The 19049-nt window shown below is 29.9% G+C and overlaps 1 protein-coding gene across 1 annotated transcript; it reads right to left on the reverse strand.

The window, feature by feature from the left end:
- Nucleotides 1-8550: 8550 nt before the first annotated feature.
- LOC119668516 (pickpocket protein 28) lies at nt 8551-13601 on the reverse strand. The gene is made up of 9 exons (XM_038078053.1): nt 13472-13601; nt 13149-13355; nt 10618-10878; nt 10287-10550; nt 10021-10225; nt 9821-9960; nt 9611-9741; nt 9306-9558; nt 8551-8896 (listed from the first exon to the last, which is right to left on the reverse strand). The coding sequence occupies exons 1-9, from the start codon at nt 13534-13536 to the stop codon at nt 8644-8646; spliced, it is 1779 nt and encodes a 592-aa protein (XP_037933981.1). The 5' UTR covers nt 13537-13601; the 3' UTR covers nt 8551-8643.
- Nucleotides 13602-19049: the final 5448 nt, after the last annotated feature.

Raw genomic sequence — 19049 nt, forward strand, 5'->3', positions numbered from 1 at the left:
CCATAAACAACAATATTTTAATGCTTACGTAGGCATATGTGCGGTTGTGCACAATACATTTTAAGGTAGTCTTAAGATTGTAATTTTACAGTACTAAAATAAAGATCAAACAATAAACTTGGTATTCCATTATTTTCGCGAGCATAATAGTTATCATTTTTCTTAGTAATATACGAAGTGGTGCATTGCAATCTGTAAGATCTATCTCTATGTATAGGTCTATCTCTGGAGAGATAGCATCTGGATAAATTGAGTGATCTGGACAAATTAAGGTTATTGAAAAACATAACGATGTCGCTTAGTTCTAGATCTATAAAATTGTTCGATTCAATAAAAGTTGAGTGTAGAAAATGTACATGTTTCCTGATCACTGCAAAGTATTTCAGATAAGATGAGTGGAAGTTTCATTCTTAATCTTACAGAATCTACAGATATCAGTATCTTCTGCCATCTTTGAAAGGTGTTAGTTAATATCAGTACTAGTGTAGTTAAGAATCCAGTAATTAGCTTAAATTTGGATCTATTTGAAAAAACCGCCTAAAAAGTAATACTTTAATAGAGTAGTAAAAAATAGTTATAGCTTTAAGTTTGTGTTGGATATTTCCATTTATAAGTTAAACTTCAGATTCCTATACACCGATTTTAAGCATTTTATGTGTATATAAATCTTTACTGTCTAGATTTTAATACAAAGTTGTGAAATTCATTAACCTATCAAATTTCCTAAACAATCGAACTATTAAATGAATGTTGCGAATACAATATATATGTTAGATTAGATTAGATTTTAAAACCGCTTGGAAACTTGTCACCACGTTATTGCTTCCTTTGAATGTTACTGTGACATATCCACTTTAATTCTATAGACGAGTAACAGTTAAGAACGCCATTATGTTCTTTGGAGAGATGATGCCTAATTCCGTTATAATTGGAAAGGTAGAGAATAAGTACCGAAGTCTGAGTCTGGCGAGACTGTCACAGTGACACACAATGTGTTCTGGTGTTTCCTCTTCTTCGCAACAAAGTCTGCAGCTATCGCCTCTAGGTTCGATAGAAGCTTTTTAACTCTGCAATGCTCACTGTAAAACCCTGTGACAAGTCGGATCCCACTTGTGTTCAGCATAAGTAGCTCCCTAGTTCTAACTTTTGAACGATACGCTCTAGCGATTATCCCAATTCAGCGAACTGGCTCTTTTAAAAGCTGCATATATCTTATTGGCCCAATCAAGTTGAGGCCCCTCTCTATGGCAGTCATCTGCTTTTCGTTTCTCTCAAATCTGCCTGCGTCTAAGATTCCATATGTAAGTGTTACCCTGGTACAGCAAGCTCTATAAGCATTCCCACACTAGTTTTTGGCACCGAGGTGACTAGTGCTAGGATTGCTGATCTATATATTATATTATATATATAGTTATTAATATTATATGATTAGATTTATTGTTTAATAATTGAAAAAAAAAACTTTTATATAAATTCTATTAAATATATATAAACAATTGCTTGCTTTCCAAGTAACGAAAAATATATAAACTTTTTGTAATTTTGTGATTTTTCATTCTTCCGTATTTCGTTATTTCAAATGTGCTTTGCTCCGTTCTTCACAAGTTTATATATGCAACAAAAATCCAGTTTCCCTTTAAAACGGCTAAGCATAAGCATTAAACGATTAATCTTCAAATGCACAACATGCACATCTCACTATCTTGCGTCTTGCTTAAATCGTGCACGCGCACGTGCCTCTCTGTTGCACTCTGGCATGGTCATTCTGTGCAGTTACGCAAACGTCAATTCTTGTGTTAGCCAGACTTTGTCTTGAACAATTTCCGTCTCTCAAATTGCGCACCTATTCCATACTACTACCCGATACCCTCGCTCGCACACAACGATCTTCTCAGTGTTGTGCAGTGTTGAGCTTGTGGCATGCACACATGTTTTCGCTTGTTTGTCGGTGTATGTGGGACTGGAAATTGACATGACAGTTGAATCAGATTGTAATCAATGTGCGCGAGCGGCATTCAAGCCGTTAAGCCCATTTGAAAACTTAAATGCAAATTTGGTGAACAAATACAACAACTTCGATGCAATTTGTGTGATTGCAGTGTGAATGGCGGTCGACAGCAGAAATTGCAACCCATTCGTGCATTGCAACCGGAAACTAAAAGCCAGAACTTGAAATAGAAACTTTTTAAGGTTTTGTATAGATTTTTTTTCGTTTGGGTAAATTATTTTGTCTGTGTTCTCTTTTTGTTCTTTCATATATAAACTTAAGAATTGAAATATCTTTATTTAAATATTCAAAAAACTCTATTAATGGATACTTCTAAAAAGAGAGTGTAATTTTATTGCATGTCTAAAGTTTTTCAACTCCTTAAAATCTCAAAAGTAATTGATATTTAAGACTTCTTAAACTTTATTTGTATATAAAAAAGAACTCATAACTTTTTATTTCTAACTTCTTATAGCATAACAAAAAAAAATTGGTTTTTAAATTAAAAGGGCAATAAAACTTTATAATTAGAATATAATGAAATGATAAACAATAATCCAGTGAAGGCGTAAAGAGGGGTTTTGAAGATACCTCGCAGTTAATAAAGAGTAAAAGTGCTGAAGTGCACTGGCTCAAATAGTTTCAACATAACATAATAATGAAATATAATACTCATATTTATTTAAGTATAAGTATAATTTTTTATATATTATTTCATGTTTTTTATTTTCTTTCTGTTTAGATAGAATTCCTATTGTAAAATCACTTAAGTGTTATAACATTTTTAAATCCATACACATTTCATTCAAGAGCGATTTGACGTTTTACATGTTGAGTGGCTTGTAAACTCAACATGAAAAATTTATAAAATAGTGTTAATTTATAACAAAAACAAAAAATATAAATTAATTTAGTTATATATAGCCGTAGTTAATTGTTCACGGCCCTATGTTCTACTAGGAAAGTAGGGCAGCAGTAGGTAAGTGTATTTGTTAATAAGAGAATAAACTTTTCAAAAGCTCTCCTAGAATAGCACAAAGAACCTAATGAACTATTTCTTTACATTTGTGTAGAAAATATAAGTATAACGTTGGTAATTATTAGTAATTTTCAAGAAAAATACTAGGTAGAAATAATATTTATTAGGTTTAACCTACTATCGGGTTTCCTATTAAGTTGGAATATTAAGTTAATGAAGTAAAATGCTTTTGTTTTAATATCGGAAGAGCTACCTCGACGTTTGAGAAGTAATCGAAAAATAGCTGACAAAAATAAATCTCCTTTGAAAAGCAACATTTTTTATTAAAAGTTGTTGGAATAAAATATACGAGTATTATATTTTATTAAAATACAAGACAATAAATATGTTTTTATTAAGAGCTCTAATCAACAAAATATGGAAAATGATTCACATCTTTAACATAATTTCTTTGCAATTATAATTTTCTTTATATGAATTAATTTGTAAGATAAAAAATTGTTCATACTATTCATAAAAGCTGTACACAATTCCAGAGACACGCTGTATTTCTCTTTTCTCTTCCCACTCTTTTCTCACCCTTCGATCTCTCTTCTATCTCAATCTTCTCTCTCTTATCTTCCTCTAATTTTTTCTTTTTTCTCTTTCTACTCTTTTTCGTCTCTCTTCCCTCTCTCTCTCTCTCTCTTCCCTCTCTTTTCTGTAATTTTTTTCCTCTGTTTTCCTTTCTTTTCTCTTCTCTTTGTTTTCTTTTTTTCTTCTCTGTCTTTTCATTTTTTTCCTCTTGTCTTTCTCCCTTCCCGTAACTTTTAATGGTGTTAATCCAAGATGTTAAAATCTTCTATACTGAATGATGATTATTCAGCATCGAAACACCATTATCGAAACGCCATTAATTTAATAACGATATCAACAGGCTCAAGAACGTAAGCGAACCTAAGCGAAAATGAAATCCACAAACAACTACATCAGTGTATTTGATAGGAACGAAATAAACATAGTTCGCCTCTTTTGTGCATTTCGGTTTGACTAGAGCTCTTAGGGTACGTACCGACTAACTGAGCTTTAACTGAGCCTTTACATATGTGCCTACTTTCTACTGGAAGAGACTTACTTCATTTCAGTTGGAAGTGCAAAACTTGTGTCAAAAGGTGTAATATCCTTTACTTTTTAGTTCTTGTTTATTTTAAGCTTTCCAATGCATATATGTGACATTTCACTTCATCTGTGGATGCGATGCATTCAGCTTGGATGCGATTTGTTTTTACTTTCTCAGCTAAAAGATATCTTACAGTTTCGCTTTAGACTAAAGCCAATCTAAAACTTTTATTAAAAATTTTGTGAAAATGCCGCGGAGTTCGTTGGCGGAGTTCGCTGTGCATTTAAGTTTAATTAAAGTTTTAATGCGATTTCGGTGACATAATCAAAAGTTTAATTGCATTTTAGTTGCAAATGTTGCACAATTTTTGTTTATAAAATTTTCGGAGTGATTTTTGTTATTTAACTTGAATATTGTGTAAAGGAATTGTAAATATTTACAATTAAATTAATTGTTTCGAAAAGGCTGTTATTAACTGCCATGATTTTTTACTTTCAACGCATTTTAAGTGAAAATATAACATTTTTTCATAGTTGGAAATGCACTCACTTTATATTACATTTAAAAATACTGTTGAATAAAAAATGAGTTAATAAAAAATACCATATTAATTTTTTTTTTATTTGGCTTTTTGTGATATTTTTAAAAATGTTGTGTGCAACATATTATGTCAATGGCAACAAATTCATACTTCGAAGCAACAATTTGCTTAAAGCCTTTTGATAAAAGCATTTTTGTTGCTATGCCATAAATGATATGTCAAACAACAACGCACACTCCCATACACCCATATCCTTCCGTCATACACATATACATATACACATGCACATCCAGTCAAGCGATGAAACACTTGCATTTGTTGCACAGTCACAGTCACAGTGTCGATGTCATATGTGAAATCAATAAAGCATATGTGCCGCGGTATTAAGTGAAAGGTGGAAGGCGCTCGACATGAACGCCAGAGCAAAGCCATCAATAAAATTGTCATAAATTTATTTTTATATCAAATTGAAATGCACGAATGCAAAAAACATCAAACATCGGAGTGTTGCGCTATTTTGTGTATGTGGGGTCGGTCCTTTACCGTTCATGATGCCATTTATAGGCACTAACTCACATGTCCTTGTGCCCACACCCAAACATACACTCAAAGCGGCAACTGTGTCAATTTTAGTACTTAAATTATCCTTTTAAAAAACTCGTCGCTATAAGTGCACAGAGCATGAGTACTGAATTATATAATATACATATAATATATATATATATATATATATATATATATATATATATATGAAAGTATATATGAAATATAAAAGCAGCTAAAAATTAATGTGCACAAACAGGCGCGAAAAACATGAAAATTTTATTAAGTATGCAAATGTGTCAACTTCATTTCCAATTCACTGGCAGTCACTTGTTGCAAACTCACATTTATTTGCCGATATTTGAGTGAGGATATTTGTCAATATACACCTACGCTTGTCTAGATGCTAGATATAAATTCAATGGGTTGTTGGGTATTGGTTAAATTCAATGTTAAACTGTTGCGCTGCTTTGAACACTTACGAGTTGAAAGTAGCATAATTGACAATAAAATTTTATAAAAAATATTATTAGTAATCAAGAAGAAAAATTCTGACGTGAGCCGGATTTATTTATAATTAATTTATTTATTAATTTATAATTAATCATCATCTTCATTTTTTGTTGCTGTCCAGATCTTCAGTCGTCTATTTTACTAGATAGAAATTCCATTACTCTCATGGGGTCATACCCGCCTTGATATATATGAACCCACTCCCAAAGTCACTGCTAGTAAATAAATAAATAATTAAGAATATAGACGATGGCATATAAATAGTCAATCAACTAATCTTTTAATACATTTTTTAAAAATAAATAACTTAAATTTGTTATTTAAAATTAATTATGACGAAAGAAACTACTTTTTAAATAGAAACAATTTTTTAGAAGATTTTTAAATAATATATAAGAAATATTTCCAAAAGGATCATTGATGATAGGCAATATTCGAAAGAAGTAAAAAAAATTCAATTAAAAAAAATAAAAAAATTATATTTAATTTACTACTGTTCAAAAATCTTTCTAATAAAAAATAACTTAGAAATTTAAAAAATTAATATAATAACTACATATACTGGTTATTCAATCGGACTTACGTTTGTCGTGCAATTCTGGCGTCACATTAGTTCTTTAGTTCTGTTTGATTTTTTCAATGTTCATTACGTTGTTCAACATACACAATTCTATTATATTTTTCATTATACGGGGTTAGGGGATTGAAGTGTTACCAACTATACAAAGGTACATCTGTTGAACTGATTGTCAACTACATGAAATTCATTAGAATGACAGTTGTTTATATTGTTCATAAGATTTAAATTTTATAGAACAAAAGTTATTCGAAATGAAATTCAAGCCTAATAGAGTGATTGCGTTATATTTGGCTAGAAAACCACAACCTGTAATTGTTCGTGAGCTCAAACACCTCAAAGTGAATAAAATATTTGTGTTTTGTACCATAAATGCGATTTATCATCTGGAAAATGTCTTAGAAGTTTCTTTAGAGCCATAGGCACGCAAACTTTTCGGTCGTAGACCATGGACGTTTCAACAAAACTCGGCATTATCTCATAGAGCATCGTGTCGTGTTAATCGAAAAATGGTTAAAAAATCATGTTGCACAGTTCATTTTATCCACACAATGGCTTTTTAATTCCTCAAATGCAAATCTAATGGACTATTCAACCGGGACTATTTTAAAGAGCAAGATGGATGCGCTGAAGAGAGTCATTGTTCAGGAATGTTCCAAAATACCGGAAGATCACATTCGTGAAGCATGCAACTCTTATTGTAACAGTTTGAAGGTCACAGTCAAGGCAAAAGTTGACTACATCGAGGTAGAGTGAATGGATTCAGAAATTTCATGTATTCAAAAAAAATATGGTCGCTTGAGAGAGAGAGAGAGAGAGAGAGAGAGAGAACACTTTAATCGCCTAGTTCTGTTCTGTATTAGCACAACTATACATTTATAAATTTTTAAATGAATGCTTTCACTGAAATATTATTTTTTTTTTGTTGTACTTAGAATTTGTAAACAACAATTTATTTCATATTTATAAAACATAAAAGCCAAAATTTAACAAATTAAATTTTAGTTCTTCGAAATTTTTAGAAGTTTTTAAGTTTAAACAAAAGACATTTTAAATAAAATTCTTTGTATAAAAAATAATAAAAAATAAATATATATACGTTTTTATGACAATAAAACATCACACATATATTTTGTTTAAGAGGACGATTACAAGAAAAAGTTAAATTATTGAAAAAATATTCTTCAGCAATAAATATTCGGAAATAAATGGATAGGTATGATGCAAGAAAATTTTAAAGAAAAGTGAAGTTTTCCGTAGAATTGATTGAATATGTTTTAAAAAATATCAAATTTTGACCATCATAATCGTTTCTAGTAAAAATATTCCTTACAAAACTGAAAAAAAAAATTTGTTAAATAAAAACACTGTAGTTGACTACTTTTCGAAACCTCTTTACTAAATAAAAATTGAATTACGACATAATTTATTTGGAAGAAAGCAGTTTTAAAACTATCAAAAAAAACGTACTTTAAATAAAAAATTAAAACAATTATTTAGCAAAATTGTAAGATTTAAAATATTTTTATTTATAAGAACTTTCGCTTAAGGAAGCTTTCACTGTACTTATACATATTTTGAAATAAACTATGATTTATTTATATGTCATCCCATTTTTCGTCTCATATTTACAATTTTTAAATATTTTTTTAAATTTTACGCAACTACATTAAAACATTAAATTATTAAACATAACAGAGTAATTTTAAAAGGAAGAGTAAACACACCCCTTCTTCATTCAAAGACTGACTCTGACAAATTGATGCAATTGTTTAAATATTTGCCAACGTAATTAACTTAATTCATTTCGTTATCCATTAGATGAACACATCAACAAAATGTACTTATTGCTGATGCTGCTCAAACTCATATGGATTACAAGGCATACGGCCATGACTGCACTTATTATACTGCAAACTGTTTGCACAAGTAAAGGTACCCCAAAGCCAAAAGTAAGCAAATGCGAGTGCATTTGTTAAAAGTATCTGCTCTAGCATTGAAAACTAAATACAAAATTAGTTTGAAGAGTTTCAATGTAGTTTATTGAAGCTATTCCTCAATCATAAGAGTTCGAGTAAGGAAAATAGGCAAATAAGATAATACAGATTCCCAAACGTAGGCTCATAGTAAATGTGGTATGAGCCATATTGACTCAAGTCTGAGTAAATGCAATCGTCATGCAATCATAATAAAGGAATTGATTTCTATATTGTCTTAAGTGAATTTTCCCTCTGAAATTGCTTTTCATTTTAAAACAAACATTTTGCAAAAGTGATAAATTTGTAGTTTATTTATTTATTTGTTTGGTTTGGAATAGCGGCAATTTTACAAAATTAACAATTAAAAATACACTTTATATGCTACGAAATTTCTGTTTTAATGTGAAAGCGGATAATCACTTTACTTAGGCCTCCTTCGGCGAATCGTCGCCATTGGCCATTTCCTTGCGTTTTCGACGACGCATCACCAAATTTGTTATTAATCGTACTGTACAGAAGTAGAAGATCTCTACAATACTTAAAGTTGAAACACCCATGAAGAGACCCAATAAGCCACCACAATTGGCGAGAAAATCAGTAGTACCATAGAGTTCCGAACGCCTTGATGTTAAAAATTGTGCTTCTTTGAAAAAAATTGACAAACGTGCAAGCTTTAAGCTAAAACGAAAATGATAACTATGGCTTAAAAATACGATTCTTTTAGTGTAGAGATTTACAAACAATTTGTCTTTATTTTGCAATAACACAACGGCTGATAAGTTCACAGGATAACACACCCATATCGCCATTAATGAAATGTTTATATAAATTTCAAAAAGTGGCAGCACTCAAATGATAGCTGTCAAATTTTTATTATATATGAATGATTACTCATTAAGTTACATTTAACGGAAGATTAGAGGAACGTTGGTATGATTATGTTACTCTTGAAAAAGAATATGTTGATGAATATAGTCGAAGTTTTCCAAATAGTTGTTAATTTATTGGTTACCCTATGGACTTATCAGCCAATGTGTTAAATGACCGCTCTTAATTTTATATGTATTAAAATTTTTTCCACTAATACCTTTCCTTTTCTCCCAAATCACCATTCTGTTTTAAAGTGTTCGACATGGTCTTGTAGTCAAAATCAGCCTGTGAAATTTCTGCTTCGTACGCCACAGAAGTACATGCCGGTAAACAATTACAATCAGTGGGACCACGATAGTTTTCCGCTGATGTTTTTATGCCCTGATTAAACTCCTTAAGTAGAAGATTATCTTCGGCTTTGTTAATGCAATCAATATTAGCAGCACCACAAACAGGTATTTCATTATTTCCTGTTAAATGAAAATATGTTAGAAATGAATCATTCCCATAAAAATGCATTACTTGGCATGGAAAACTTGACACAACCACACTCAGTTTGGGTATAATTGGCTAAGCATTCCAACTCACAATTGCTTTGTGTATAAATCTGGAAATAACGCAAGTAGCGTTCCTTCTGAAAATAGCATTGCCGTCTAATAAAAAGTAATATTAATATTAATAATATAATATTATTAAAAAAAAAAAAATTTAAAAGAACATGGACTTGCAAACCTGTTCGGTTCATAATGTTTTAATCCTTCTGATGTTGTGATAATTTTTGGTTTAATTGAGATTAAAACTTCTTGATCAAGTGGTATACGAAAATATTGCTTCGTTACTTGTGCCACTTCCCCTGGTGTATGCAATAAAATCTGTAATACAAAAAATACTAGTCAGTTGGGTATGTTTATTTCTTCATATGTAGATTTTACTTTAAAACCTTGCACTGGACCACGACACAAATCATCAAAATCTCTTTCAATACCATTTAAAAGTAAATATAGACCAGCTCTGGAACCTGGTCCTAAAACGCGATTAGGAAATGTTTCTGGACTAGCATCAGCACTGTACCCATCTTCAACATTCCAATCTGTAGTCGCACGAGTTTCTTTTTCAAACAATATATCTGTAATTAAACTGAAGTAAATTGATCATTTATGATCAAATTTGCTAATAATTAGTTGTGTTAGTAACTGACCCCTCGTCACGATATATTTCTCCTGGACTTAATGAATTGAAACTATAACAAACACCTTCTTCCGTGATAAATTTTCTAAACAGTTCTTTACAGTCTACTGGTATATTGCGCCATTTACAACCCAAATATGTGTCATTGAATGTTGGCAGTATTGTACTCAATGCATTTATCAGGTCTTTGCCCTCATTTATTTTATCACCATAATTCAAATCGGCCATTAAATGAGCTTCACAAACTTGTGAAATCGCGTTCAAATAATAAACTCTACAAAATTATTTTATTAATAATTAAATACAACATATTTATGTTTAATATTTTTTATTATTCTTACTCATTGTCGGTCAAACCTTCTTGCGTCTTATTTGTTACAAAGTCTGTAAGCTTCCAAAAAACATCCGTATAATTAAACATCGATCTAACTGATTTTGTTTCCGTACACACAGTCACTGCCGGAAAGGGAATTTCCCAGACTGGCGTTGATTTCTCTGCAAAACTCACAATTACCGGATTTGTATTCCATTTGTCCCAAATATTTGTTATCAGAGTAGCGCAAGTATATATCGAAAAGGTAAAAACCATTATCCAAAATAATCTAAGAAGAAATTTAAAGCCAAGACATTATAATTTTGCTCAATAATTTTTGTGTTTATTTGTTTTGGGCACACTTTAATTATCATCTGTACATATACATACATTCTTTGAAAATTAGAAATTAGGTGGAGGTGGAGGTTCTAATATAACCTGTACGAAATCCCATCCATAGCCAACAGATAAAACTAGAAGCAATGCATTTTTGTTTTTTTTACTGATAACATACCTATATATAATTCAAACTTCCTTCGAATCTGATTCGGTAATTTTTTCAATCGAGATGATCTTTTAATGCACTTTCAGTGCAATTTTATTTTGGATTTTTGAATCTTGTGTGAAATATATAATACTCTACATTTATTTATAACACTCTAGATATTTTGCAAAAGTAGCAAGATTACTTTAAGATTAACAACAGTTTTTTATGATTTTACATAAAATATTCGATTGGACAAAAAACTTTGACAGATTGAAAGTGAATCTAGATTGAATCCAGATTTACCAATTGTGACCGCCATATATAAACATTCGGACATATTTTCTTAAAATTATATTCTTTAATATACCGAATTAGTTGCTTTATATCGTTGAGTGAGTCTACAGAGCGATTTTAAAATATGTAGTTTCTCATACAGTTCGAAAGGATGAATGTCAGTGTTTTCACCTTCCCGAAGTATTATACCTTAAGCATCACAATATTTCAGAAGGTCTTCGTTTGGTTTATTTTTCATGTGATTAATTCCATTAATTCCATAATTGTTCAAAGTATCCATTAAGTACTTCAAATTGACAATCGGTTTCAATTATGATAACATATATCCTTGTGGTAAAAAAGTTTACTTAATACTAAGTTAAGTTAATACTGTATTTCAATGGATTGTATGGGTTCATCAATATGTTCATAACTGAACAATCGTTTATCTTTGTTATTCTCTTCTTTTAAATTTAGGTGGAATTTTGTGACTACTTTTTACTACAAACAATTTGTTCAACGTTTTATCCAAATCCAGTATTACGAGAGTCTTACAAAATGCGCGTAGACGGTCATTACCGATCTTCAAGTTTACTTAAACCGATTACCATAGTCTATTTAAAATGTTTACTCGTTGTAAAATTTTATACCACATGAAATTGCAACAATAAACTCGAAAGTTAGCATATCATTCAGGACTGCTTCCCAATGAGTTAAAATATATTTTGAAAATTGTATATTATAACTATAAAGGAGTAGTTTTATTAGCTTTAGTGGATTTCAGATATATGGATAATTATTTTTCACTCAATTTTAAATTAATAACAGTTATAGTTTATTCTCTATATTCAAATTTAAAAAAATTGTACTACTTTCAAAATATTTCTCTTTCTTTAATATATTTTATTAAAGTCAATTTTCATTGGCATTTATTAAAAAAATGTCACTTCTCCGTTATCTCGCCTTTTTATTTTGCTTAAAATTTATCTCACGCATGGTTGCATTTGAAATGTCCCTTAATTTCAGACGAATTTCCTTAATTTCGTTCTAATCTTAAAAACAAATTTTGTATGGAACAAATAACTTAATTTCGCTGAAATTAAGTTGAAATTAAGATGAAATTAAGATTTTGCGAAATTAACGTGTGTTTCAACATATTATTGCTTTCTAAGTAATAGGCCTATTTTTAATTTGTCTTTATATCTGTATATTTTTACAGATTTTTTATTTATTTTATTTATTAATTAATAATTAATTAATTTTAATTATTAATTAATATTTATTAATAATGATAGTTTAGTTTATAAAAAACTAATACTAACATGTATAGATATAGCTTTGGCTGCTGAGACCTTCAGCTATTTTACAGATTTTATATTCTTTATTTCTCTTTCAATGGAATTTTAAATAAATTAGTCTTACTTGATTGTTAAAGTTAAGCTCTGAATTAAACACAATATATTAGTTTTTTTTTTTAAGTGTCAATATTAATAATTATTTAAGTTTTCTTGTCTGTTTTGTGTGAAATTATATTTTATTGGAATTTTTGATGTAAATGTACTATTATATTTTCACGGTCAGTGTGTAGGAGTGCTAAACTTTTCGTTTTAAAAAAACTTAATTTCACTAGGGTATTTTGAACATTTTCACTTAACATTTTTATATTTTACTTTTTGCTATTATTTTGACCATTATTTTCACTTCATTTGCATTTTATTGCACCACACTGCACATATGTATATAAAAAATATTTATATTATCCACTCTGGCGTATATAGTAAAAGACTACATTTTCATACCTCTCCAAACAAGGTCGCTTTTGTTCGCCAAGATATTTCATGCCATGAATTGTGCTGTTATCGCAATATTCTGAAAAAATGCCCCATGCAGCCTGCAACTTGCTACCATACCGAATTTGTTGTTTAGTGTCCACATCGTCGTCGCTGTCATCAGAAACGGTTTCTTTGAATGCAGCAACGGTTTTGGCCATAAGTGCAGCACGCTTCCTGTTGGCATTTTGCAATAAAACAAATTTATTACATTTTTATTTATTCATTTTACGCTTAAGCATTATTATTTTTTTTTTGTTTTTTTTTTTTTGTCTATTGAACGGCTTCAGTACCATTGTGCTGCTACTGGTGCCGCAGCCAGTGCAGGCTTCTCCAGCGGTTTTTTGTTAGGCTCCATATTTTATGTTATTCAAGCAGCACTACGCTGCTGAGGAGCGCGTAAACTTTCCGATATGAAACCGTCAGCGGTCGAGTACAAATAAGCAAGCTTATACCTGAACAAAGCTATTTTATACCAGCTTAATGGTTACTGGGAGTGTTCTTAATTCGAATTAAAAAATTTCATTTGCATATAAAAACTACACCATCGGGAATCTGCAAAGGTCTCATGCGTGGTGAACGCATTACTTGCAAAAGCTTACAAATTCAAAATTACTAAATATCCTTAAGGATTAAAATATTTCAAAAATTCTTCTATTATGTTTCTACAGGACTCACAAAATGAAGTCAATGAATATGTTAAGTTTTTGATAGTGCTGCAAATTTTTATTTGCCTTTGTTTTCTTCTCACCTGTGTGTTTTTTTTATATCATTTTAATTAACATTAAATTTTCCAATTATGTCACATTGGTCCTTAATATTATACGCAAACATTTCGTAGTGCTTAATTAACACAAATTACAATGTCTGGTCTTGTTACTGTGGGAATTATATGAACTTGTTGCCTTGAAAAAATAATATTAATTGATAATTTTGCAACACATTATTAAATGAATAAAGGTGAGGCTTCTTAAGGACCTAAAATGAATACATAACAGCTGTTGAATTTATTTTTCAGAAGAATTTTTATTAGAAAACTACTAGTTGCTTTCAAAAGTTAGCTAAAATTTATTCAAAGAATTAGTTGCGTTGAAAAGTGCAGTCAGATAAATTATTGTGCAAAAATTTTGTGGAATTACATTAATATACAAATTATAAGTTAAAAACAAAATATATAGTATTCATAGCGATACTATGACTTAATTTAATATTTATATATATAATTTAAAACTAATTTTGAGTCATTAAGTTATTAAAGTTCTTCGGCATTAATTAATAAAATCATTTTCGGCATACACTTCTTTTAAAGTTGAGCAAGAAAAAGTTTTAATATATTTTATTTTACGATTAATTATAAAATGGTAAATATTTTTTATATTTTTTAAACAATTTAGTGTTTAATAAAATAATATACAAATAAATTGGTAATACCTATCCTATTCCTCATGCAAGTATTTCGGAAATAGCTTGACAATCGATTGCTTGATCGGTTGCAGTGGCAGGCCATTAGATAACTTCCATGTACCTCAATTAGCGATTTTTCACCGTTTTGCTACCACATTCGTCGCCAGAATTCAAGTATAGAAGAGTATAGACTAAGTCCATCCTGCCGAATTTAGATAATATAACAGGTCTTTCGTCTGTACCGATGAATAGTCTGATAAACTATCAATGAAGTATCTTCCTAAAAACCTATAACTTCTGGAAGCTAAAGCCCTGTACTTACAGAAAAAATTTATTATGATTTCTTTTACCAGCGGGTTTCCACAACTTCTGCAGTGAGGATTATGAGGGATGCGCAGTTTCTCGCTTGGGTTCCTATACACGAAAGACCAGAAAAACTGAATTGTCCTTGCAGTGTTCACGCGGTCTCTAATAATGAGTTCAAAAAAAATTGGTAGTTATCGAATCTTTTATTAACCCATTTCGGACCAAAAGTTTTGTAATCAAGTTTTTTTTTATTTGAAATAAATCAATTTCTTTTGGTGGACAACCCTCTTGAATGAACACAAGTTGACTCACTTTAAATGCAATCAGGTATAGATTTTAGTTCAAGAGAAGGTTGCCTGCTGAATCCATGTAAGCCGCCTATGGATCGTTGTTGTTGTTCAAAATTGCCCCTCATAACAGTGAATAGGTTTTCTAAATAGATTTCGTAATACACATGTTCTTGAGTCAAGTACAACAGCGTCACATTAGCCTATATATTTATTTTCTAGCAAATTTAATAAGGCTTTTGAAATTTTACCAACTATTAAGAGTTCTCGATAAAAGGGTTTCCAAATATTTTACTCCAGCTTTTTACCAAGGCTGGGCATCTGTATAATAAGTGAAAGCTTCATATTCGTTTCTCTTTAGTTTGACAGTGACCGCAAAAATCAACAAAATAACTTTAATTCTATATATATGCGTCTCTTTAAGGCAAAGACTCATTACAAACTCCATCAGGAGCTTAAAGAGTCTACAAAAGTTTTCCACTGGTTTCTATTTTGTGGTATTACTCTCAATTCGTTAAACGATTTGCCCGTCTTCTACTGAACTGTACCTCTCTAGGTTATTGCTGGAATTATATTATTCTCTTAATTTTGGGGCTACTAAAGTTCTAGCTACTTAGTTCAAAATGGGTTTATTAACCCATTTCGTACCTTCATGTGGTGCAGCATACGGCTTTTATATTTATTATTGAGTTCGATATCTAAATAATAAAAAAATACATATTTTGAATAATTTTCATCTGTCCATGAGTTTACCTTGTCAGACATAAAAAGTGCGAAAAGAACCTCTTTTTTTAATCAAATAAAAATTTAAATAAATAGAAATAAAAACTAATTAATTTGTTAAACCAATATGTTTTGCTTATAAGCCGTGGGCTCTTTCTTCGGATAATTGGTATATCTTCCAGTTTCTGCCTTACGCTGGTGCATCTGACAAATAATTGGGAACTGCATCTGTTGTAATAGATTTATTGAGCCATTGTAAGCATCTATTGCAACATATCGTTCACTTCGACAATTGTTTCACATCGCATTATTTGTTATGCTTGTTGAAAGAACGTGGTTTCTAATCATATGGCACTATCGTTCAAATCGCATTGCTGCTATCACACTGAAAGCAGGCAAGCAACACAAAGGGCAGATCACATTACAGAAATATGAATCAGATTATGTACTATAAGACAAATAATATTGTGGCAGCTCGTTAGATGGACAATTCTGAAGTCACGGAACTAATAATAATTCTGTTGAACCCATGGTAAATAAGTTGGCCACAAATTATTAAAAGATATTTACCTTTCGAGCAATATACCACGTGTGAAAATAAATAATATTATATTGATTGCAGACAACGACGCAAGTAAACTTATACCTTTTTACATAGTATAATATGTAAGTGATTATTCAAATATATTTTTGAATAATATCTGAAAAGCATAAAGCATTGACTTTTAGGTGTATTTTATACACCTTACAATAATACTTGCTTCACCATGAACGTACTTAAATATCATATATGCGAACAAAATAGACTCTCTTTGTACTGGCAAAGAGAGAAAAAATTACTATGAGTCCCAGTGTGTGGTTGACCACACGACACTATTCTGAAAAACTAATTTTCAAAAAAAAAATTTATTTTTGCAGTGAATATTTTTAATTTAAAAAAAAACACCTTTCTGAAAATTCCTCCAAACAATTCGAATCTTTCCAAAATTTTAACTTTCTTGGTTCTTAATGGGTTAATAAATTTCAGTGCTATTCACTAAATTGGAATGAAGAACTGATTGTTAGCTGTAGGAATGATTATACATATAGCGATAGCTGAGTTATATTATTCTAATCTGGAGTTTTCTCAATTTGCTTCTATAGGTAATTAATAAATTCACTTGCTGTGTTATATTAGAATGAAATTATTATTCAGCTATAGAATAATTGAATTAATATATTCTCGCATTCCAGGTACTATAAAGATGACTATAGACAAATTTCGAAATACCGGTAGCAATAAATTATTTTTGAAACTAAATTTGAAAGCTATATATTATTTAACAGTTTATTATTTAACACAAAATAAATATGTATTATATATTCGATCAGTATATACAAATATAAAAATAAAATTTGATAATTAAAATAATAAATTATAATTAATTGATTTAATTATAACAATTTTTGAATTGTTATATTCAAAAATTCTCCATTTCTGATTTCAGGAACTGTAAATATGTAAGCAAGCACGTAAAATTTGAATTGTTTATATATTTAAAGGTTAAAAACTTTGTATTTCTTGTGAAGACTTAAGTTTGGTCACGCCTATGTGAAACTTAGCTAATTAATATATTTATAATAACCTAAAAATGGCTATAACTTAACTTTAATATATATAAATAAATATTAAACAGTTGCAAAAAACGCTAACCACGAATATATATACATTTACATACATACATATATCATTATTATATTATCGGGTCAGTATCCTAATGGCTGGTTTGCTATGCAAAATTTTAAACATAATATGCGTTAATAATTCTCAATTGGTTTCCTTACAAGTTCCCATATATAGCATTCAAAAAGATGAGTTGCCATATTTTAATTTTAATATAATGTATTAAATTCCCTACGATACGAAGACCTGATACAAACAGCGTTACAAATTTACCGTTCGTACCTCTACATTGTTAATAAATGCCAAAAAAAGCCATTATTTTTAATTTTTGCAAATGTGTAACTTTATATAATCTCCAAAACTAAAACTAAGTACCTAACTAAGTAAGTACCTAAGTACCTTTTTTTAACATTAATTTTAGAGTTGCCAGAATTTGACATTCTTGTCATTTTTTTTTAGGGTTGCCAGGATTTAATATTCTCGAATCAAATTCTTCACAATATGTTAAAAAAGTTATGTTTGAATACCTATTTGCAGTACTTGTGTTTATAAGTGTCAAACATTAATTATAAAAGTTGAATATATTAATATTAGCTGAACGAACACACTTTCTTATTAAGATTCAGTATCTAAGAAGCTTAAAAAGACTCCGATCAATAATAATAATATCACTATTACAAGATTGCCGTAAAGCATGCTAATGGTTGGTTTGCCTTATATAATATTAAACATCAAATTTGGGTTCAAAATTCTGAATAGTTTGCTTACAAGCACGGTTGCCACTTGAAAATTTTTTTCTGTACCAAAATTGATTTAAAAAGGTACCATTTCTGTAAAAAAAGGTCCAAAATTTTTCTATTGTCTTTTTATAAAAGAAAATACAATTTATATAAAATGTACAAAAAGTATAAAACAATACAATATCCACAATAAAGTTGGGTCGCCGAAAAAGTACCATTTTTTGAACATGAGTACCAGAGTACCAAACGGAAAAAAAAGTACCAATTTTGGTACTAAAGTACCATAAGTGGCAACCGTGCTTACAAGATCATTTATTAGATATAATCATTTAATTCATCAAATAATTTATAGATTTTATCTCCGTGGTAATTCTCTAGAAAACCAGAAAAGTACTAAGCAACAGTTTCTATTAATGAAAATCGTTATCCGAGAAAGTACTTTTGCGGTACAAAAAGAGCCAAAGAGTTGAAGAGGGCAATGATAAGAGAGAGGTTATTGGGTTATTGGATCTATTCATATTATAATTCATTGATATTAACAATGATTTTTTGAGCGATTACTATATGGGCGGGATTATTGTCTCGGTAGAATACTGTTTCTAATGATTACCTGTGTAAACCGTGTCATTTTTTTTAAATTCTAGTATTGATTTATTTACAATTCAGTACCAATTGATTCATAACATTGCAATAACTTTCTGAGTTTTTTTCTGTGGCATTCCGAAGGATATCGTCTAATCAAACTTTC

This window comes from Teleopsis dalmanni, chromosome 1 (genome assembly GCF_002237135.1).
Source record: "Teleopsis dalmanni isolate 2A chromosome 1, ASM223713v2, whole genome shotgun sequence".
NCBI classification, from domain to species: domain Eukaryota; kingdom Metazoa; phylum Arthropoda; class Insecta; order Diptera; family Diopsidae; genus Teleopsis; species Teleopsis dalmanni.

Coding starts and splice junctions, on each gene's coding strand:
- LOC119668516 (XM_038078053.1), bottom strand. CDS start 13,536: ATGGAGCCTAACAAAAAACCGCTGGAGAAGCCTGCACTGGCTGCGGCA. Junction 9,961..10,020: donor GTCCAGTGCAAGGTTTTAAA/GTAAAATCTACA, acceptor TTTGTATTACAG/ATTTTATTGCATACACCAGG. Junction 8,897..9,305: donor GATTTGGGAGAAAAGGAAAG/GTATTAGTGGAA, acceptor TTTTCGTTTTAG/CTTAAAGCTTGCACGTTTGT.